The sequence below is a fragment of the Dama dama genome, chromosome 4, assembly GCF_033118175.1.
Source record: "Dama dama isolate Ldn47 chromosome 4, ASM3311817v1, whole genome shotgun sequence".
Lineage (NCBI taxonomy): Eukaryota > Metazoa > Chordata > Mammalia > Artiodactyla > Cervidae > Dama > Dama dama.
Genome location: NC_083684.1, coordinates 47,838,166 through 47,862,469, shown reverse-complemented (window position 1 = coordinate 47,862,469; position 24,304 = coordinate 47,838,166). Strand labels below are relative to the sequence as shown.

The 24,304-nt window shown below is 38.8% G+C and overlaps 1 protein-coding gene across 5 annotated transcripts in view; it reads right to left on the bottom strand.

Moving 5' to 3' along the window:
- Nucleotides 1–308: 308 nt before the first annotated feature.
- Nucleotides 309–24,304, bottom strand: part of DPY19L3 (dpy-19 like C-mannosyltransferase 3) — a 76,121-nt gene continuing 52,125 nt past the window's right edge. For 3 of the 5 annotated variants that reach the window (XM_061138926.1, XM_061138927.1, XM_061138929.1), the window contains 9 exons: nt 24,130–24,288; nt 21,187–21,309; nt 20,709–20,820; nt 19,849–19,905; nt 15,637–15,719; nt 8,617–8,749; nt 5,860–6,018; nt 4,181–4,338; nt 309–1,834 (listed from right to left, as the gene is read on the bottom strand). In XM_061138926.1, the coding sequence (XP_060994909.1) occupies nt 1,801–1,834; nt 4,181–4,338; nt 5,860–6,018; nt 8,617–8,749; nt 15,637–15,719; nt 19,849–19,905; nt 20,709–20,820; nt 21,187–21,309; nt 24,130–24,288 (1,018 nt within the window). In that variant the 3' untranslated portion in view covers nt 309–1,800. Of the gene's footprint in view, nt 4,339–5,859; nt 6,019–8,616; nt 8,750–15,636; nt 15,720–19,848; nt 19,906–20,708; nt 20,821–21,186; nt 21,310–24,129; nt 24,289–24,304 lie in introns of all 5 variants that reach the window. The other 2 variants (XM_061138928.1, XM_061138930.1) reach the window with 2 other exon arrangements.

Sequence of the window (24,304 nt, the reverse complement as noted above, 5' to 3'; positions counted from 1 at the left end):
ACAATTCCAAAGGTCAAAACAATAGCATTTATCTTTTTATCAGAAGATAAATTTATCAGAAGATAAATCCTGCTGATAGCAGCCTTCTCTTTAGAAACTGTAACTATAACCTTGAGGTTCAAGTGAAGCAAATAAGCAGCTAGCAAACCAAATTTTGTGAAAAAATGAACCCCCTTCAACATTAGCAAGCACAATTAAGACCTTGCCACATCCATCTTTAGTGATGATACTCTATTTAGCACATATTTAATACACTTCAGTAAGCCAGTTCCTAGATTTTTGACCTTCAAAGAACTGAGAGACACTCATTTTGTGTACCTTAAAAGAGCTTTATTCAGTACATAATCTTCATACAGTTCAGTACAACAAATTATAAAAGCTCTTTGTAAGATTTTACCCATGGGATATTAAGTACAGAAAATGAATTGCCACAAGACAGTAAGTCACTCTCTTTTTCAAAGCTTCTTCCCATGAACAAACAAGCACTCTCTTTTATGCCAAAAGGTTGTTGTATATAAAGCATTTGGGAGCATACTGGCCAAGTTATATAATCTGAGAACATTTTGTCTTCCTATTAATTCCAAGGTTTAAATGAAAATTTAAAAATGGAATATTTGTGTTACTTTAGGTAAGTTTTGGCCAAAGATGAGCTAAAATTGTTACAAGGTCCATGTGGAATCAGAATAAACATTTTTAGTTACTTTTAAAGATGCAGGCCAGATGAAACATTGGTTTGCAGTATCTACATATGCCCTTGCCATCACCAGCACCAACCCAACACATACAAAGACACACACACTCACATAAATACATTTATCTAGTTGATCTCAGTGAGGTCAAGAAAATCACCTTTAAGTGGACAACAAATGACCTAGATAACACCTAATTATGGTCCTGGCTAATATATCTGAAATGAATTCCTACTTCTAAGTCTGTAATAAAGTGACTGGAACCTTTCAACTCTAGTAGATCAGTCACTGTGATCAGCATCAGCAGCTAGTCATTTAATGAAGTTAAGTGGGTCAAAGCGGGGAATCCTAACTTCACATGTATACTTTGTCCATCCATTAGCTCATCTTTTGATGTAAAGCTGAAACCTTTCCTTTGCATAAGGGTCCAATGACTGTGGTTTTATTCTTGAATAAATCATACCAATAACATCCTTTGGGTACATTTTAATATCTTCTGATCAGTCTAGATTTTTTTTAAAGGTGAAATGAGGACTAAAATAAACCTGTGAAGCAATCTAAGCTCATAAATTTTCTTGAATTTTAAGTTCTCCCAATATTTTATAATTTTCCCAAACACAATTAATTTAAAAGCAGTTTTTACTAGTGGCAGTGTTTATCAAATATGACCAAAGCATTCTAGCTAATTTTCACAGAAATAATCCTTTTGTTTTAGATCGAAATGTCCTGGGTTTATGTTGAATCGTGTCTTTGCAACAGGAAGTAGAGCATGCACGGACAAGCAGAGAACTCCAAGGAGGGCGCTGAGGCCTGTGAGAACAGGGCAGCGGGAAGCGGTCCCCACTGGTGCTGAGTGGCAGTCAGCTTACATGACGATGGAAACTATCAAGGGATCTGGTGAGTTGTGTACGTAAAGGATAATTAAGAGCACTTACTGTACTTAGAGTTTCTTTTGAATGCTAACTCTGAAGCAAAATCAAGTGGTATTTCTATGCATAAAACACAGCCATAATTTGAGGTCATTATCAAATATTAGCAGAGCCACTGAGATCCGTGTGGAAGGGACCTTGGGCTACAGGTCACTTGCTTCGGCTCGGCAGAGAGCCAGGAGTCAGCCGCTTTTCTTCTCTTTCCTCCTGTGTACTCTAAGGAGAAGGTCATAAAAGAGAAAACTGAGGTGCACTAAAAATATTTAACATTATTCATTGAGAGATTTGGTCATCAGGAAATAAAAATGTCAACTATACATGGTCACAGTGTTTTGGAAAGAGTATATGTATGGATTCTGTCTTGCAAGATTTTTTGGCACTTTATATTTTTCACTAAAGACTGAACACTAAGTGTTTTGGCAACAGATGGCACCTAGACCATGAAAAAAGATTACTGTGTGCCATCAATGCAGTGATGATAAGCATAAAAATTTAAGTACACGTTTCTAGTATATTGAAACTCTAAATACCCAAATGCGTAGATTATAATAATACATATAGAAACATTTAAAATAAATCAAAATATTTCTGAGAAGGTAATAGGGGGTTTTAAAAACGTAACTAGATAGTCTAACATACTGTACCTTACATGTGCTTGGTTTCCATTAGAGTAAGGCACTCACTGAAGAATGGACTGACCCATGCTGTCAGCTACAACGGCATGCATCATTATAGAATTAAAGTTTTAGTACTGATTAAAACGTTTTATTATTGTATTATCCTAAACTGCAGTGGTCTCCAACCCTATTAAGGGATACAAGATATAATTCAGGAGTTTCAGTTGCATAATTTAACAACCCAGCTACTGTCAATTTTTTATTTAAATAAGTTGTGATAAAAGCCAAGTGTCCTTGAATCCAACATGACAGTGTAAAATTTCTTTCTGAATATTGCTTAATAAGTAGTAGCTGAATATAAAATCACTTGGACATATGATATATCCATCTTCATGCCGACAGTGATTTACTTTAATACAACTGTGAGGAGAAACATTTAAATCATTTCCAACTGGCATGAGAGATGAAAGTTAATTTCATTAGCCATCTTGATTTAGTTGAAAACACAATATGCTTTTATCAGCAACTTTTACATGTCCCTATCATTAGAAATTAATTATAAAAGAAATTATCAAAAGACTTTTGAGCAGGTACAAGGTACACATAATCCTCTTCATTGTTGTTTACAAGTAAGCATGACTTAGAGGCACTTGGTTACCTTTGAGTAAGAAAAAGAACAACCTGTCAAGGGCCCTAGCAGTAAGATTGGAGACCACAAATCAAACCTAGTATGAAAATGCTTTCTGCCAAAAATATCATAGTTGTAAGTTAGTTAAGATACAACATTTAAAAAATAGTAAGACTTTGCAAGGTTCTAGGCTGTAAAAAATACAAAGGCTAAAAACAAAGAGTTTACAAAATCTTGCAAACCCAGTAAATTTGAATGAGTAAGAAATAAAGAAAAATTTTCTTACTTACAGGATAGGTTAAATAGTATCAACAGGTTTTAAAATAATGACACTAAACAGTAACAAATTTGACTCAGCTACATAACATTGCTGCTGCTTTAAGGACTTACAATATGGAATTTGTAACCCTTTTCTGTGTCCAGCATTAAAACATGCATGCACATGCTCATGTACACACATACACACACAGACACATACTGCTGAAGTGCTACCCATTACATTTCAGACAGAGCACAACAAAAAATTTAGATATATACGAAGACCTAACATGATCTTTCTTTAAATAGTAAAAGCATGACAAGTGGAAAACATTATAAAATTTTTAGGTGAAACAGGACAATAAAGAGCTGTTTAAAAAGTCACCAGTTGGTCTTCACTGGTGAAATAATATTAAAGAACTTAATTATGCATTTCCTCAATTTGATTCAACTATAGCTGTTGTAAGTCAACTAAAAATTAGAAGTATTTCAAATCCTGGACAGGCTCTGGATTTACAACAGGATATGCAACTGTTCTGGGCTCCCTATGTGGCGCTAGTGGTAAGGAACCCACCTGCCGATGCAGGAGACATGAGATGTGGGTTTAATCACTGGGTTGGGAAGATCCCCTGGAGGAGGGCATGGCAACCCACTTCAGTATTCTTGCCTGGAGAGTCCCATGGACAGAGGAGCCTGGCGGGCTACAGTCCATGTGGTCTCAGAGAGTCAGACACAACTGAAGTGACTTAGCATGCACACACGCATGCAACTGTTCAAGCTACCTACAGAACACTTACTGTTCTCCCCAACAACAAACTTCTAGATCACTTTTAGAAAGTGGAAGCATTTAGGCTAAAGAACATTCATGAAACAGGACAAAGACTGAAGCTTGTATAAGATACTTTCAAAGATGGTAATGCTTGTGTAAACATTTGTAGACTTAATCATATCACAGCTTTAAGGTTCGGGCTACCTAATTACATATGAAACATCATCTGAGTTTCATTATGATGGAGTTTCACGTATCAAAAATAGAGAGTGAACAGAAAGCTCTGTTACTTGTTTGTGGATAGCTTGTAAACGTGGAATGTTTTGTTCTGGAACACTCTAGTGAAGTATGCTGTGTAGGTGGGCAGGTTTTTTTTAACCTCTTCACAGAAGCGAGGGTGGCCTGCAAGTTTCAAATCAGGATCGTTCTCTCCTGGGCCGTCCATCATCTACAGCCAAAACAAAACCAAATACAATTTGGAAAAAAAAATCATATTTACAAGACAAACATAAGTAGGAATAGGGACTGAGTTTCTTTAAGAATGATATGCTAGTGAACTTAAATTGAATGACGTCAATGTGACCTGCTGCTTGGAGATCATCTGGTTCACCCTTCTCCCCTTTGGAAGTGTGACCCAGGACTGAAGAGCAGAGTTCTGTGTCAAACAGTGTTCGCCTTTAATGGTAAAGCTAGAACTAGAACTTGGATCTCCTAGTCCTGACGAACACACTACACTGTTCCGCTCACAAAAATCAAATACAAGAGAATTTCTATGACCAGAGAAAGCTTTTCAACTCATTAGATGGCCTAGTTAGAAAAAGTTATAAGTTACCCACGAAGCAAAATTTAAATGCAGGTATTTGGTCTGTACCTTCTCTGAATTCAAGATAGTTACAGACAGTTATTTTCCTTGGGCAAAAATCAAATATTCTTTTTCCTTCCCTCAGCTTTATTGAAGCATAACTGACAAATAAAATTATATATATTTCACGCATATAATTGATGATTTGTTATACATAAACATGGTGAAATTATGACCACAATCAAGTGGATCAGTACATCTGTGTTGGTCACAGGATATAAGCTTGCCTTTATAAGATGAGTAAGTTCTGGTGACCTAAATGTACAGCATGGTGACTAGTGTTAAAACCATACTCTACACTTGAAATTTGCTAAGAAAGTAGATTGTTAAGTGTTCACAATCTCAAATTCTGTAGTTAAGTTTTTTCTTTTCAGATTTAGGCTAGATTTATCATTCCCCCCGCCCACCCAGTTTAGAAATATCTATCAGCTTTTAATACAGCACCAATAATTACAACAAACACCACTTCTGAAGGGCGAAAATCTTCTGTTTGCTCTGAGATCTGGCATAGCTCCAAAAATACTTCCCCTCAGAAGGGAGAAAAGATAAGTAGCTTGTTTTCCTGCTCTGGAGTGTAAGCTTCGCTGTAGAAAGCCATCTCCGTGGAAGTGTGTCAGAGGACGAAAAGGGACACCCAACGGGAGAGCAGGGAAAGAAGTGAGATTCTATCACGGGCTGGGGGGAGGGTGCAGGGGAGGCAGCCGTGTGGGGATGGGGCACCGCAGTCATTCTGAACGAGCCAAAATGATGGTTTAGAGCAGCAGTTTTAAAAGGTTGAGGTTTTCTTTTTTCACTTCTGAAGCAGAATCGTAAAAAAAAAAAAAAAATTCTACGCAGAGCATGACACAGACCAGCTGAAGACAAAGTTGCTCTATTTGGTGTGAGGCTGGGGACTAGAGCCCCGCTCCCATATCGCCTGCTGCCCAGCTCCCGTGGCAAGTATCTAACATGCCAAGGTAGGAATTCTGCAGGACACAGCAGACAGACACTTGATCTATCATGTAATTCTGCAGACACTCAGTCTAACGGCTGCTACGTTCCTCAGGACTCGCCCTGGACCCTCTCCTCCCCAGGAGATGCCCCGTGTGCGCTGGCTGGCATGCTTACGTGTCCGTTGGCGACGTCCAGCAGGTCCCGCAGCCGGCAGCCCCGGCGGTGCCTGCGCTCGTAGCAGATGCTGTCTTCCAGGATCACGTAGTCAGTGCCAAAGGACCTCAGCAGGGCATGCACTTCCTCTGGGGCCCTCTTTGCATATATCTGATAAACCTTCAAAAGGAGATAAAAAATGGAATAGGGCAAAGTACCACTTAACTGCTGGGGAAGTTAGTCAAGAACTATCTACCGAAGTAACTTCCCCCAGGGGCGAGTCTAATCACAGCCACCCAGCTCCCTCACCTCTTCCCGTGCGGGTCATCTCATTCACCTACTATCCTGGGGTGTGTGGGACATTTCAAAGAAAGAATATTGTTGGCAAGGGGGAGAGTGAGTCATGGTGAATATATCTGGATTTAGACACCAAAGAGGTCTGGATTGAGAATGTATTACCTTGAGTTATGAATATATTCATTAGTAGATGCTGATTCTAAGAATGCTTCACCAAGGTAAAGAATGAGGTGAAGTGAAAGTTGCTCAGTCCTGTCTGCCTCTTTGCGACCCCATGGACTATAGCCCGCCAGGCTCCTCTGTCCATGGAATTCTCCAGGCAAGAATACTGGAGTGGGTTGCCATTCCCTTCTCCAAGGTAAATAATTCGATGTAGTAAATAAGACATGACATCTCCCTTTGAAAAGGGGGCTTTCAGACTAAGAGGAGTGGAGGGGACTTTGGGGGCACAGACACGTGTAAGGAGCCCCAGCTTCTGATGATGGCAGTTGGAGAGCAGGACCCTCACGGGGTCCCTGGACCTGGGCAGGGGCAGCACCCATCTTCTACTGCTGCTCTGCTGCACTTAGCCTGATCGGCAAACCCTATACTCTCTCCCTCTCTCTCTCCGGGAGGCAGAGCAACTCTCCTGGAGGGAGAGCAACGTGCAGTGCTCAGGGGCACTTCAATAGGAGGTGTCTTCCCAGTCACTGCCAGCTTCACACACCTGAAGTCCTGTCTCCTAGGACTTGGCAGGGTGGGGCGGGGGTAGGCTGGATGGGGTGTGCATGGGAGGGGGTGGCAATGAAGAGAGGTGCTGCTTCCTGTGCTGTCCACTGATTTCTCATTTGTCTCTGACTTAAGAGACTGGGTTCTGACAACTTCGGTCAGCGTGTCTGGACGGACACTGAAATGGTCGAGGGTGTCTGTCTGTACTGCTAACACCGTGAGGTTAATCCTACCTACACCGCACAGCCTCAGAGTAAGGCATTTCAGGGATTTGAAGGTCATGACTGAGGAGGGGCACTGGGACCTTCAGGACATCAATTTTTAGGGCATAAAACGGCGCCGAGGCAGGGACTGGATCTTGGAGAGGATGAAATACAGCACTCCCGTCTCTCGAGTCAACGCGGAGGCCACCTCCTGGTTGAACTTCGGAGTTTGGTGAGCCAGGTACCTCCCCATCTTCCTCGAGCTAACTTGGGGCTATCTGGAACATTTGGGCCCGTTGGAAAATTCCCATTTTAGCTGGAATCAGACAGTTCTTTTTAAAATGGAGGAGTTAGTAAAAATCATTTGCTTTTAGGCTAGTTATTAATAAATCTCATCCCCCCAAACAGACTTTTCAACAGACTTTCAGCCACCAAGATTAAGAAGTGACTGACAAGAAACACTAAAAAGTCTGGAACGCCTGCTGGTAAGGACTAAGATAGGTACCCTTCTGTAGCACTGACTGGAATGTAAAGTTGGTGTAATTTATACAGACTCAGTAATTCTATCTCAATACAAATGCCCATACCCTGTGACCCAGCAACCTCACTTCTAAGAATCTGATGTACACTCTGTACCTGTGCAGAGTGAGCCCTATACAAGTATGTTATTTGAAACACTGTTCATGGAATTGCAGAAGACAGGCAAACCACCTAAATGGTTAAATAAAATTTGCTATTTCCATATAATGAAATATTAGGCAGCTTTAAAAATGACAAGGAAGTTGTTGATAAACCAATATGGAACAATCTCCAAAATATATTATGTGCCCAAAAAAGGAAGATGTAGTAGGTTAGTTCTTTTGTTTAAAAAAAAAAAAAAGGAGGGAAAAGAATATGAATTTACGTGTGTATATAGATACACACACATCTGTACATACATAAAATTTCTGGTAATGTTATTTGCCTCCTGGGAGAGGAACCGCTAGTTGGAACAGGGTTGGGATGGAGACTTTTCAGTATCTTCTCTTTTGCATGTTCTGAACTTTGTAACTATGTGTTGCCCCCCTTCACACACACACACACACACACACACACACACACACACACGAAATGGCCCATGAACACCATGACCAGCATGGCTCTCCCGCTTTCACACACTCACACACACACACACACACACACACACACGAAATGGCCCATGAACACTTCCTAACTATGTGTTGCCCCCCTACACACACCCACGAAATGGCCCATGAACACTATGACCAGCACGGCTCTCCTGCTTTCCCTCCTCGCTCCAGTTCCAGGCTCCGTCCTCAAACACTCTGTCCTGCACATCTCAAGGTGCCCTTCTCCTCGGGTACTCTTCTAACCCGAGAGGAACATATGGCCTAAATGGCACGCCTTGAATGGATGGGGTCAAGGTCTAGGCTCCAGAGACGTGAGTCCTGCCAGGCACTTCAGTTGTGCCTTCCCCTCAGGACCCACAAGACAAGCAGCCGGGGCCCCGGCTTCACCAAACACAAGCCAGCCCTCGGCTGCCCCGCGAGGAGCCGGGTGGGGCCCTCACCGCTTTGGTCCGCTCTCTGAGGCTGTTGTCTTCGTAGTGCGGGTGGTTGGTTAGGGTCCGGCCCGTGCACAGCTTGACGCCCGCCAGCAGCTGCATGCTTCCAGCAAACACAGCCTTCCCTGGAGTGTTAGTGCTAAAAGATGTTAAGAGTCGGAATTAACCTCACTGCTATGACCTCCACGAAGACAGTGCCCACACACTCAGGATGACCCGGCTGTGTTAAGAAAGGCTATGTATGAGTTGGGGAAAATAAGAGACTGCTGCGATTCTGATCTGCGCTCAAGCTGTTCTATGGAATTTTTCCTATCTGATTTTGTTAATGACTGGGAAGTTTCTGACTTACTGTTTTGATGGGTTTACTCTTATAATGAATTGTCTTAGGATGTGGCTAAACCTCCTGAGTCTTCTAGGCTCAAGCCCACAACCCTCTCCTGCTCCTGTTCCAAAGGGACAGCTTCTAACAAGAGGCCTTAGAAGACTGCCAATGCCTTTTATATTAAACTTAATTAAATGGGCTGCCTAGAGTAAAACAAATTATAACGCTAGAAACTGCAGCTGGCCACGAGTCGATTCCAAGGGTTTTTGGTTAAAACAAGGAAAAAGGATCATAGATACTACTATAAATTACTTTTCAGAAAAAAATAATTGGTTAAAACAAAAGAACACAGGAAAAAGATTCTGAACTAGCAGATTTCTTATTACTCGGTATGAAGCTATACAACATTTTTGATGCAGGCAGAAGTATTTTATGTATTCCTCCCCTTTAGTCCTGATTATGAAAGACTGCATGCATCTTAAGGAGTACAGGACATTCTGATACTCAATTACGGTCTCACTTTCCAGTTATCACCAAGCTGTGATTCTCCGCCTCCCCATAGGGTGTCGGGACAACTGACGGAGGGCCAAGGGAAGACTTCCTGATGACTGTGATACTGTGAAAGCATGTTTTCCTTTTCCCCCTGGAAAAAAATAATCTTAGTCGTTGATTCAATTCCCTTCCATTTTTTAAAACCTGGGAGATACCTTCAAATCAGTGTGGTGTCATTTTATTGTGAAGAACATAACAGCTATTTTATGGACTTTCCTTAATGCAGAATTTCCAGTAAAGGTCCACTTGAGTAGTGCAAGATACACTCACCCTTCTTGTGTTAAAAACAAGGAGTTGATGGCTGCTAGGGTGAGGTAAAATGGACATAGTCTTTTTGAGACGGAGTCTAACTGAAATCATTAAAACTCAACATACGTTGCAGAAAAAGCCAGAGCATGCCATTCTCAATGTTTTTGGACATCAGGGCATGAAACTTGCTCTAATGTTCATTCTAAGAGAAGCCTCATCATATTCATACATTCCATGAGGATGTTCTACTTATTATATTTTTATGCTAAGACTACAGCATGAATGCCACCCAACAAAGGCCTTAGGATGTCTACAAGCAAGGCATTCTACAGCTCAAGCTGAAACACTGACAAATAATATACTTTACAAAAATGCAGTATTTTCTAACAATGACACTCTCGTTCACTTGTATTCCAATAACCTTTCTTAAAGTGATAGAATTACAGTGAGCACCCAGGGAATGACACAGTCTGTACCCTCCCTTATTCCCGTTGGACGCCAGAATGGATTACAAGAGAAAAACTTTTACATGAACCTGGCTGTGCTTCACAGGATATCATCATTCTGACAACCAGATCCAGGAACACAGGCATAAATACATGTCTGCTCTGTCCCCCTGAACCAGCAATTTATAAGAAATTCTTGACATGTGTCCCACATGATCAGGGAAACAGGAGGGTTTAAATGAAAAAGGGTAAAGGTGCATAGAGTTCCTTAGTGAAAGATATCTAAAAATTCAGCTTAATTCAATGAATATTTACTAAATGCTCAGTCTGTGCTATATATACTGTGCTGCTCTCATTTATAGTGTATCATAATTGCTAAAGAGAATAGATATGAACAAATAAGATGAAAGAACATGTCATCATTTTTCCAAATCTGTCTTCTTTCCTTCTATATACTCTTAACTGGCACAAACCATCCTATTGCAAGAAATTATACAACCAATGCCACAAAAACGCCGTCTTTGGGTCCTCTGAACCAAAGAGATTTAGAATGCAGGGGGAAGATGCGTCTGGTCTCCGTGTTTGGCAAAGCACGAGGTCGAGGTGAGAACTAACAGATAGAACCAGCCTGGTCTGTATAGTCTTACTGAAACAGCAGCTGAGCCGACAGTATCCACTCAGATCTTTAGGCTGTCTGAGTATCATCATTTTGAATATGCAACAGGATTCAACATCAGAGGGATGCACAGAGCTGTTTGTAATGTTGGCCAAGATAGCTGACTGGCCTGTTATCTATTCATGGCTAACGAACAAGGCTTCTTTCCCCTTCCTGGGCTACCGTCATAATACTTTGATGAGTATTATACAGTTCACAAAGGTTTAAAACGTCAAAAATCTTAAACTGCTCGCTGGGGAGTTACAAGGTTCTACTTGCTTCAGCCAAAAGTTATTACTGAGAACCTACTATGTGCTGGGCTGGTAGGATACCCTGTCTTCAAGAAGCTTACTGGTTGACAGACTCAGCTCCCACCACAGGCAAACACTTCAGAACAACCCATGACTAGTCCGCCACATATTGACGGACTGTCTTTTGTGGGCCTGCAGCTGTGCTGGAAATGGATCGCGGCAGGATCGTGGCAAACACGCCTCTCCCCTCTGAGAGCACCTGCTGTCCCTGCCGCCCCACTGGCTACGGTCCCCACGGCGATAGCAGCCTCACCAGGAGAGCAGGTCATGCCACATGACCGCTTAGAGGTGAGGAAAACTGGAATGAAGCTCATTTGATTGTGACAAGATTTTAATGTTTGGCCTCATTAGTAAAAGAGTCAGAGAGTTTAAAAGAAATGTAATCCGTCTCAACTGCAGGTGCTACAATCCTCTGGATTCTTAAGAGTCTTTCACTAAAGGTTCTTGGTTTCATTTTCAGCAAAATACAAGTACCCTAATGCCTATGAAATAGATTTAGATATAATAATTTCTTTGAAAACGATTGACTTCCAAGCATACTAAAGATGCTGTTTATTCACGGGATTGTTTGACTTGGTTTTATGTGCTAGCCCTGTGGTAAATCTGGGACATTTAACTGCTCCCTTAAATATTTAATTTTACCCATAAAGCAAATGCAAAAGTAAAACAAGCAAAGTGAAACAAAATGGAAAAAAAAATCACACGTTTTTCTAAACTTAAAAAACCTAAGTTCGCAGTATTTTATGTTTCCTGTGGTAAGCTCGGTGGGCAAAGGGAGCTGGGGTTCTTTGTCTTGACTTAAAATATGCAGCATGACAGATGGAACGATGGGTATGCTTCCTTCACGGACACTTCTGCTGACACAGTCTGCAGTCTGTGTCCAAAATAGCTAATGTGCTTTTAACCACTGAATGACACTTCTCTATTATAGAAAAACAAAGCAATTTTTACCAATGTTTGAACAAATGATGTATAAAATGAAAGAATAATTTGTTTTTATAGCTCTCTGCCAAGCTCCATAGCAGGCTGCCCAACCTGCAAACAATTTATTCTGTAAGAAATGTCACTAAATAATGACAAGGACTCACAGGTCAAATGGATTTACATTATATAATTTAAATGTCATTCCAGGAAGACCTGATGGCATTTTTGAACAAATAATCTCATTTATTTTTGAAGCTCTAAGCTTCAACAAGTTAATTACTGTTGAACTAATGAGTAAACTGAGCATTATAATATAACGTGTGAACATTTGCTTTATCTACACTTCAAAAATTTATAGAATTATGCAAATGCCACAAAATGATTCATTAAATATAAAAGAGGCTCACTGGCATTTAAGGTCTGAACTTAACCTACATCATATTTAAAATATACTGTAATTTTTTCTGCTTTGATTAAATGTGAAGGAAGTCTGGTCCATTTTTTCAGGCCCATTGAGAAAATATTGCACATGCAGGCTTCATCACTGGAAAGAAACTATTTCTAGTGAAAATCTCCTATAGCCAAGTAGGTAAAATGTCACACTTCAAAAGAGTCAGTCTATCTGAATTGCACAATGTCCAAGAAATGTTTCAGGGGCTAAAAATGAAACACTCTAAGGATGCAGAGGAACAAGGTATGAACTAACAATTGCTGTGACATTTGGCCTTGAAGTAAATGTGCTTCCTAGTCACACATAAAACCTATGAAAGTTCCACAGGGTTCTGCTGAAGGAGAAACCAGAAAGTAAAACAAAAAAGGCAGGTTTTTAATCTTCATATTCAGGAAAAACATCATTAGCAAAAAGGGGTTAATGTGAACACGTACACTTAAATTTACTGGAAAATAGGGCATGCTGCACCTCACTATAACATGAAAGGCAGGCATCCAGGCCCGTGAACACACAGCTGGGGCTGTGGAAGGCATGGGGGGATGACGTCCTAGTTCTCACAGGGAAGACGCTGGGGGCCTGACTGCAACAAAGGGTCCTCACTGATTAAAGAAGAATTTAATCTTCAGGCATCAAGCCCTAGCATCAAGTACATGAGGCAGACTGGGAGATGGTGGTAGCTTCTTCTGAACACTTTGCACAAGAGTTGCCCCATGCTGAAATAGAGAGGCATTTGTCTTCCTGAGTTTCTTCAGGTCACTGTTTCTTGTTCTGACTCATTCTAGGGGCCGGGCAGCCATCTGGCAAGGGAAGCTGTGCCCTGACCCCAAAAGATGCTGTCATGCCCGCCCTGACAAAGGACAGATGTGAGCATATCACTCTGGCTACCTCAGAGGAGCAGCAGACAGGACGGAGAGGAGGCGTCTCTCGGCAGCAGTGCTGGGTGGGACCAGAGGCCCAGCTGCTGCCTTCAGACAATTCCCAACAGGCTTTCAGATACACTCCATGAATCCTTAGCCCACAACCTCTCCTCCAGCTCAGCTCAGACCTACTAATGTCACCAACACTGTGTGATTAGTCAAGGTAGCAGAGTCAAAGGAGAAGGGCATAGTTTATGTTTAAAAACAGAAGAAGTCAGGACAGGTTAGACGAATAGTGAAGTGCATCTGCTTGTGTTTGGAAATGAAGCCTCGACCAGAGCTGATTTAAATGTTGATTTAAACAAATGCATTTTGTGTCTAAACAGACCCTATTTTGACATACATTCATCATCACTTAAGCTTATTTCACAAACATGCCTAGCAGCTATTTTTGCAAAAACAATAATTTAGATTTGAAGACTTTGAAGGGAAAACAGGCAAGATTAGATCACAATGGAACCATTTTTGGGGGAACAATACAAATCCTTCAGTTGCTGAGATTTTTAAAAAGTGAAAAGAATAAGTCTACATACAGGGAGAAGAACTGTTAATAGAAGGAGAATGTAAGAACAAAGCCCACTTTCCCAAAAGCAGACTAAAAGATTATCTTCTTTACACATGGAATAAACTCTCATCCATAATTTTTCAGAACCACAAATGTTATTTTAAATAACCTTTGTGAGCGAAAGTATGAAAATAAAATGTACAATAAAGTACATTAAATGCACATAACTTGGCTGTCTGACACAGTCAAAGGTAACTCCACTAGAATAAAATCTTACTGACACTACAATTAATTCCTGAAAGATTGGGAAGTGGAGCTGGGATGTTTATAATGCCAATCCAAGTAGATCCAGAAGGTATGCCACCTTTGGGACTCTATCAGAGTGGGCACCCTACACCACTCCTACCTATGGTGCAATTTGAAAAACAGAAAACATCAGCCTCACCTTCAGATGCGCGTGTCATAAATTTCCAGTTGACTGTAGCTAATGCAAAAGTAATTAGCTTTTCTTTATAGGAATAAGCCTTTTTTCTCTTATACAATAAATACTGAAGGAATTATTTACTCTATAATTGTCTGCCATGATTTAAAGTTAAATAAGTAAATAAAGATAAAGCACTGCTTCATACTCTCAGCACTGGAAATATATGAAAAATTATACTCATTGCATCTAGTCAAATCCAGTCCAACATTGGGACCAAAGCCACATATATATTTTAGATACAAATCTCTATAAAACCCATATATTGTACTCAAGAGGCCCAAGCTATCAAACATTTACCATCGCTTAATACACAAGCAGTGCTAAACTGTACTGGTTAGTAAACATCAGTCACGAGCAAGTGCCAATATGGCTACTAAAATTCTAAGTGATGGAGACAATACAGCCAATGCTTTCAGAATATGCCACATAAGATTTGCAACATCTATTTATGTGTAAATAATGACACTGCTGCTTTTTGGCTATAAAATAGGGAAATACAGCATTACAGGGCACAGGAATGCTGCTTGGAGTAAAAGAGTTAATTTTTGCTGGTGGGAGGTGGGTTTCATTAACGAAACTTTGAAAAACATGAATCTCATTCTGCTGCGGAATGCTGAGGTGAAGCAACCGTGCAGGCAAAAATAAAAACCAATATAACACGAAAGCATTATGATGTTCGCGGAAGGAAAAGCTCTAGCTTTTGTATTTTAAATTTTCTCTAGGCCTAATCTTGGGCAATATGATCAGTTAAAATGAAGTCTGCACTGAGCTAACATGACTCTAATTAACTGTAGTTTACTGTATAATTTTTAGATGATTAACAAGGAAAGAATACTTTATGTGTCAGTATTAACAGAAAATTTGAAATGCTATTAAAGTGAAGGAAATGCTAAAGATAAAACCGGCAGAGAACATAAAACTTTATTTCCACTGCTGCCGCTGATCTGAAACACATCCTCCGATTCTGTTTCCCTCTCTATACCGGTACTTCCCCTTTTTCACAGGACTGTGGTTAGAGAGGACATTTCTTGAATGGAAAGAAATTATTTTCAAGTATAGAATTTTAAAGAAAATTTTGAGAATGAATGTGTCTTCAGAATTAGATTCAGAAAGAAAAAACCCCAAAAAACCAAAAACCAAATGAGGCCTACAGTGACTCTTAAAAAAGGCACTTTAATTTTTAAAGGTTAAAAAAAAAAAATCCTCTTACTTAATCCAGTTCATCAGCTCCACTGTATCTGGATCATAGAATTCTCTCAACTCGGAGAGTTCATCCATCATTCCTGGCCAGAACTGAAATTAAAAACAAAACTAAACAAAAACAAAATCCACCCCCAGACCCACAACTATCACTAAAATTAAAGTGAAAAAGGAGAAACTGCACATAACTTGTGAACTACGTAAACTCAGTAACTGGAATAGTAGAACTCCTTCACCTCTGAGGTCAACCCTTCTAAGTGTAAAGTGAGATAAAGTCTGAGAAAAGTTCCCCAAATCATTTTGAGCTGCAGCTAATTAGAAGTACTGGTGTTGCCAACTTTAAAAACTGAGCTTTTATTTTACACTAACAAAAATGCTGTTGTATGTGTGTTAATATCTAGTAAAACATTAATTTGGATATGATAGGAGTGGCAACCATGAGAAAGTTCACAAGATATGAGAAAAATGTGACTAACTAACTTCATGTATTTATCTTTAAATGCAGAATGTACCCTTAGGAATACAGAATCTCATTTTATCCTCACAATTCCTCAGGGAGAAAGATGACGCAGAAGGCATTATAACCATGAATATCTGTCCTTCATTTTTCTAGTTTAGACGCCTCGGCTCAGAGAGATAGATAACCTGACTTGCTCAGATCAGACTGGCAGAGTCACAACTAGAAACTTTTCATTGTGTGCTATGGTGAGTATATTGTTTGTACTAGAAATCTGGACAAATGGTTTGATGAATATTAATATAATTACAGGGACAAAGGGAGAGAAGAATATTTGAAAGAAGGGTGGTCCAGGAAAACCTGGTACATCTGAGTATTATCTTTATGCCTCTGGTGCCTCCTACTCAACATGAGTTACTTAAGCTATGAAAATATAATGCAAAAATACACACTGAATCCACTGCTTTCGTATTATAAGTTATGTTTAATTCAACGATTAATTAAATGTTCATTGTTTTATGAAATGGCAGTTACCTAAAAAGACTTAATCATCTAAATACATGCTAGGGTGAACTACAGAACTCATGACCTATATTGAAACAGAAGTCCAATAATAATGTATCTATACTTCGTTCATGTTGTAAATGGAAATTTTCTATTTAAGAACCATTAACTAGAACCAAAGTAGCACCTGACTGGTCTGTGGCTGTTTTTTTAATCCCCATCACTTTCTTATCTTCTTATCATCTCATCTGTGGCCATTTTTACTGTTCATTCATATCTGGTCTCCTGGGTGGGTAAATCAGGAAAATTGTTGGTGATGGAAAATCAGGTGTCTGCACTACTAATCCTATGTTTCAGAAGAGATGTAATAAAAATTACTGATTAAATGATAACATTTGTAAGACTTCAATTACCCATTGACCCTATTAATTTTGATAATAGAATACCAACTTTTAAATGATATTTTAATTATTTTGGTATAAAACATTTTGAAACCTCTGAATTCAACAATTATCAGATATTTTTCTAGTTTGAAAGTTGCTGTTGTTAATTCCGAAAATGTTACAATCTAATAACACAGTCTTATGGTAAACTTCTTAAACAATGTGTGAAAAAATGCCAAATTAACTAAATGCTGTTGGCTAAATGATCAGCAGTAGTTTATATGAGACTTCAGATATCCAAGTAAGTGAATTAACATGAGGGCAATGATTTTATTAAACTCTTGATTTTTGAGTGAAGACTAGCACATACTTTTCCCTTTAAAAGAGGATTATCCTAAGCAGACATAGAGCAAAATAGGTACTATTAACAAGAAAATTTGAAATCCTCATTACAAGTGCTATGTAAATAAACTTAAATCAGACTTTGAAATATTAGTTCCTATTTCTTACAGATAAATCTGTTCAATAGTTGGAAAACATTCAGTTTCAGGGTAACTGCTAATATACTTAAAATCTTTATTGTCTTTGTGATTTTGTATTTTACAAGTTCTGAGAAGCTGAAATATGTAAATTAAACTATTTTATACAGTGAAAGCTGGATGCATCAGGATTTCTCCTGAAGTCCAATACTGAGCGAGGCCTGGCCACCTGTCTTTGGAAGGATTCTTCAGAATTACTACTATCTGTCGTGTGTGTGTGTGTGTGTGTGTGTGTGCATGCTCACACATACACACACAAACACACTCAGTCATGTCCGACTCTTTGCAACCCCTGGGCAAGAATACTGGAGTGGGTTGCCATTTCCTTCTCCAGGGGGTCTTCCTGACCCAGGGATTGTACCCACGCCTCTTGCGTCTCCTGCATTAGCAGGCGGATTCTTTACCACTGCGCCACCTGGGAAGCCCACGAACTGTCTTACTCAGAATATATCTACAAAGACTTCCTAAGGAAAGGATGGTCTTTTCAGTGCCATCATTGGTTCTTCTCTGGCAATGGTTCTCAAGAGGGGTGGTGTTGGGGGATTCTGCCATACTGTAAAGGGACGTTTTGCAGTGTCCACAAGTGTTTTCATTTCTGACAGTCACACCTGGAGGCTGGTGCTATTAGCATGTAGTGGGTAGAAGGTGGGGATGCTGCCAAGTGTCCTAGAACGCACAGGACAGCCCTTAAGTCACAGAATTATCTTATCTGGACAAAGTGCCCCCAGTGCTGCCGCGGAGAAGCCCTGTCCTACCGAGGGGGTTCTCAAGTGTGAGGGTGCGACAATGTCCCCTGGAGGGCTGGTTGCACCCGGCTCCCTGGGCCCCCCTCCCAGAGCTCCTGACGCGGGAGGTCTGGAGCGGGACCCAAACATCCGCAATTCTAACAAGTTCCCAGGTGATGCTGATGCTGCCTGTTTATTTCTTCTATTATGTCCTTCCTCAATTTTGTCCAGAACAAAAGACTTTAGTCCTCAAGTAGCTTTAAAAAAAAATCAACAAATTTTCAAATAAATATCTGAGACATCAAGGAACTCAGCCCCACACAGAGCAGTGGGAGAAAAGACTGCTGTGGTGTGTGTCTTTAGTGGTGAGTCAAGAATGAAGGTGAGCTGAATCTTTTCTGTGCTCTATGCCTGAGAATCAATGTGTAAAGATAAAGTTACCTCCTTCGTCATCACACTTATACTCTACTTAATCCTTAGTTGTTGCTTTCCAGATGTTTTTAAGAAGTTTCATTTACTTACAGTAGAGCAATAAAATTCCCAGAGGCAAGGTGGCAGAAATGATCTATTTCTATGTTTGCCAGTATCTGGGAATTGGCACAGTGGTCTGCCTATAATAGCAAATGTTTTGGTAGACAGGAACATGATATAACATAATTTTTTGAAATATTTACAACAGAACTGTCCAATACAGTGATTATCAGACACTTTTTTCTTAGCCTAAAACCTTTGCTTCAAATAAAATCTAACATGAAAATACAAGCAAATAAACCCAGAAGCTGAGCTGCCAAAGCTGATCTTTTCTGTGGGAGAGTCCCCCCGCCTCCCGCCACCTCCTTTAGCTATCCTCCGAAATCAGAAGCTATACACAGGAGACTTTGAGATCTACTGTTCTAACTTAAAGTCTGAAGAAAAAAAAAAAATCTAAACTTAAAAAATATCTAAGTTTTTTTTCTTTTAAAAAGACAGGGTAAGAGCTCAATTGGATAAAACCATCCAAGTTCCCCACCCAGGTAACAATTCAAGCCTCTAAATTTCAAAGATGTGAAAACACAGACTCGTGGTCTTTTATGGAGGAGTCTCAGAACTGAAACACAGTTAATGCTGTTTCAGAAATCAGTCAACTGAGAATATGAAGAATTTCTTTACTTCCTGCCGAAACTGAAGGACAGATCACAAAGCTAATCTTAGACTGTATTTATATGTGCTCAGTCCTCTTACGCAGATGATTTTAAGAATCTAATAAAGTGTGTAGGTTAAAGTAAGATGCATTTTAAGATCTTACTCTATCAAAAGTAGGTAATGGGGAAAACTAACTTATCTCAAAATAGGTCTGAAAACATCTTTATTTTCAGAGTTTGCATCAGCTGAATAGTAAGTCATAACCAAAAGTAATTAGAATAATTAAACTGTAGTGTTTCTTGCTATAATGTTTTTATCTGTCAAACCCCTTTTTGGGAAGTACATCACTTTTCTTATCAATGTCAATTGCCATAAGAAACTAAGCAGATATGTGTAAGCTCTGCAAACCACTCTACTTGCCAATGACACCAAAGTACACTGAGTCAAAGCAATTATTCTGCTAAATAAAGACAAGAATGAGGACAGTCTTACCTTATAGCACAGATACAGCAGTATTAATATCGGTATTGAATATCGCATTATACATATCTATATAAGAAAGACATTATTTAGATTACAAGTATTTGGAATACTTTTGCTTTGTAAATATATTATTAAAAAAAAAAAATATATATATATATATAATCTAACAGGGCATGAATCTCCGATAGGCGAAAAAAACTGAGTCAATCATTTGTAAGGTATTTGTAGCTTCCACCATATTGCCACCTAGTGAATTTATAGGGCAGAACAACCCAGAACTGCACTTACGGGCTATCAATCATTACCATACTCTTATTAGTAATTATGTACAGATTATATATTATAGTAATTAACAATAATAATAGTGATAACTCTAGATAATGGGATTACTGGTAATTTTTAATATTCCTTTTTGTGCTTTTCAGTATTTCCAAATTCTGTATAATGAACATATCTAACTATGAAAAAAAATGATTTAGAAAATAAAACTAAAATTAAGCAAAAAATTATTTTAAAATGATTCCTTATAATGCAGGGAACCCAAAGCTGGTCCTCTGTGACAACCTGGAGAGATGGGATGGAGAAGGAGGTGGTGGCGGGGGCTTCAGGAGGGAGGGAGGGGACACATGTCTACCTGTGGCCAATTCATGCTGATGTATAGCAGTGGCCATCACAATATGGTAAAGTGATTATCCTCCAATTAAAATAAATAAATAAAAAATCATAATATATCAATTATTTTAGTTTTAAATTTTAGTATCCATTTTATCAAACTGATACCTAGACAACTCTTGGTAAAACAACAGAATTGATAATGAAAGACATACTGAAAGTCGTAAAAATGAAATGGAAAAAGAGATAGCACTGACCCTCTTTGGGTTATAAAGATGGATCAACTTCAGAAGTAACTCCCATATTTCAGGGCTGCATAAGCCAAATGACGCAAATACACACATATGGGATGTCCAGAGGTACTTCATTCTGGAAGAATACAGGCAGGCAAAGGTCAACAGTGCTAACTGTATAGAAACCTGAGACAGCTGTAAAGGCAGCTATATTATTTGTGATCATAGAACTTACTAAAACTATGCAGAAACCGTCTGCCAAGGGGTTAGTTATTAATTCCATTGCCTTTTGAGAACCATCATATAAGTAAAAATAGAGGAATATTTGGTAATTAGAACTGGTTTCAAATGGTATTTTGTACTGGGAGAAGACAATAAATAAGGACATTTTTATGGGAACCATAATTATTAAAGAAGATGATTATCAGTTTCCAAATTACATTGCTAAACTATGTCAGGTAAAGAGTGGTCATAAAAAAATAAATAGATAAGACAAAAATACCTCATTGTACTCAATGCCAAGAATCCAAACAGAATCGTATGTATTAAATTGTAGGCAGTTTCTGGTTTCAGGCCAATTGTGTACTTTCCCATTTTACACATGGATTGCTGACTGGTAGAATCACTGGATAAAACAGCACATATACAAAATTAGTACTTAATTTTAATTCAGCTAAATCTTTGTTAAAGAAGAAGATATAAGAAAGCTATGCCTTCATATATTTAGAAATGTTTTATTTCCCTAAAATAAAGTGAATCAGCTCTTATCAATTTTGAATTTGTTTATGAGGCTAAAAGTGTCATAATATAAATGTACTAATATTAGAGTATCTAAAATTGAATAAATTTCACTTTAATTTAAGCAAAACCTTAAAGTCCTTCAATCCCTTCGATTATAAGAGACAGCAAAGAAACTTTGGAATCACTGAAACTAGAAGAGATCTTCAGATATGTTGTACTCACTCATATTTTTCTAGTTTTTACAAATAGGAAGTAAAAATATATCTTGGAATTCAGTAGTTTTATGAACCAATGATCACATTCTTAACCTATCACAATATCTCATTACATATGTCTAACATTTTTAAAATCAAATATGGCTACATTAAAATGACTGCACCCATAAAATTAACAATAATCCTTTAACATCACCTAACACCCAGTTCATGTTCTAGTTTGTTACAAAAGCTTTTTTTCAGGCAGTTTCTTTGAGTCACGATCCAAAGCTTTCATATTGCATTTCAGCAATGTCTCTTTTAAATTATCTTCCAATCAACAGAATGACTCCCTCCTCCTGACTTTTTAAGGGCAATTTACCTGTTGAAGAAAATATATCATTTGTCCTATAGCTATTTCCACCTTCTGGATTTGGTTGATTGTCTCCTTGTGGTGCCATTTAATATATTTCTCTATTCTCACATTTTTGATAAACTTTTAACTAGATCTAGAGGTTAATTATCAGAGTCAAGTTCATATATTTTGGCAAGTACATTTCATGAGGGTACAACGTATTCCATACTGCATCACGTTGGAAAGTATGTACTGTCTGGTTATTCCTACTCGAGTGATGCTGAGATGGATGAGTGCGTTCAGATTTGCACAATTTGTTGTCAAGGGGAAAGGGAAACGACAAGTAATGGCTGCCAGTTTAGGATAAAGATAATACTTCCATAAAGGCTCCACTTATCCTTCATACAAATCCAGTAGGCTTGGATACGTACAATGCTTCTGTATAACTACCGACCTGTTATTTCCTGGAATTCTCTTTTCACAACCCTAGATACATAAGAAAATGAAAATGATACTCTGTGATAATTTTCACCACTGGTGATATTCTTTACCTAAACATTATGTATCACAACCCAAACTCTGGCTTCCATTGACACTTCCATTGACACTAAAAGATTACTCCAGACAAGAGCATACACTTTCATCCTCCCTTGATACTTGGGAGAATTCGGCAACACCTCTCCCAGTCCCTGCAACTGAGCCAGAAAGCTCAATTAATTCTGTGAACATAGAACGGGGTGCCCCTTTCAGTTATATAGTGCACACTAAGGTAGATGTGCTGCATAAACGTAATAGTACCATCCTTCCTAGTACCAGAAGGCAGGAAAACTTTAAATACTTGGTGGTGATAATATATCCTTCAAATTACTTGGACATTAATTCACATTAAGACACTGTAATTCTTAAGAGACTTTAATTAATGTAGTGCTTTCCTCTAATCAAGTCCTAATATCCCTACCTGGTAGATGAAGATGCTCTAAAATCTTTATCTATAAACATATACCAAATCAGCTTCCAGGGACGGCTCACAGATTCACATTGAGCATGGCAGACATTTTCACACCACACTGCAGGCCCACTGAACTTCCTGCTTTGCATGCAGTCTAGAGTCCTGTCGACACTTGATGTGTCTGGAATAATATTAAATTACACTGTCTAGAATAATTTCCATCTATTTTCACAGGGCTAAATTTTTATCTTGGGCTCGGTATAAAAAGAACACTTCTGAAAGATACTAAAATAGTTTATAGTCAATGAAATATCTTCATGGTTCAATGTTGCTTCATTCTTAATAATCATAAAACACCTCAGCTGAGCTGGGCTCACTGTAATGACTTTCTCCCAGCCAGCTCTTGGCGGCTGTGAATCAGCTCACCAGCACCTTAATTGGCAAGGTAACTACACAGAAAAAGGGCTTCCTTCTGGGCTTCATTACATTTTCACAAATGACAGCAGCTTCAACTTCTTACACTTAATTTTCTTTCAATTTAACAGGGATAGTAAATGCAAAAACCTCCATCAGCTTGATAGGTGGGTATTCCATAAGTTTTTAAAAGGTCTTCATACTCCCTGACTTTTTCTTTTAAGTAGGTTAGCAGATTGCTAAGTTTTAAAAAACTGTCAATTAATACTTTAAGACTTTTAGTAGACGTTAATAATTACGGTCCGTTCCAACTTCATAAGCCCTTAAACAAGATGCAACAAAACAGTGGTTTGTAAACCAATAATAATACCTGCTAATGATAGCTAAAGCCAACAAAATACACACAAGACACTAAGTACTTTATGTAACTTTAACTTCTCTCTCACAGAGCCTTGATGGGTAAATACTCTTAGTGCTCTCCTTCTATAGAAAGGGGAATGGAAATATGGAAAGGTTATGTAACTGGCTCAAAGATCACATCATTCCCAAGTGTGTGGGCCACGACTTCAACCCAGAGCTGGGTGCAAGACATCCACTGCCATTTACTGTCTCTTCACTGTTCCACCCTTAACAACTGAGAGTCGAGTCCATGCTAACCTGGGCATGTTCTCCCTTTAAGATGACTGTACTCTGTTCTGTATCTTATGCTTTGATTTTTCAATTTAGCAATTTTTCTGCAACACAGAACAAGCTCATTAAAGCACAAAATTAGATTTCTGAAATATGCCATACCTGAGATTACGGAAGGCCACAGCTAATGCTGCAGTCACTGTGATGGACAGAACAAATATATAAGCATAAAAAAGCAGAGTATCTGAAAGTCTTTCAAATGTATTAAAAGGTAGAAGGCCAAATGCTTCTTCACACAGGTATAGGTTTGCATCAAAATCTCTAGGAAATAAAAGGA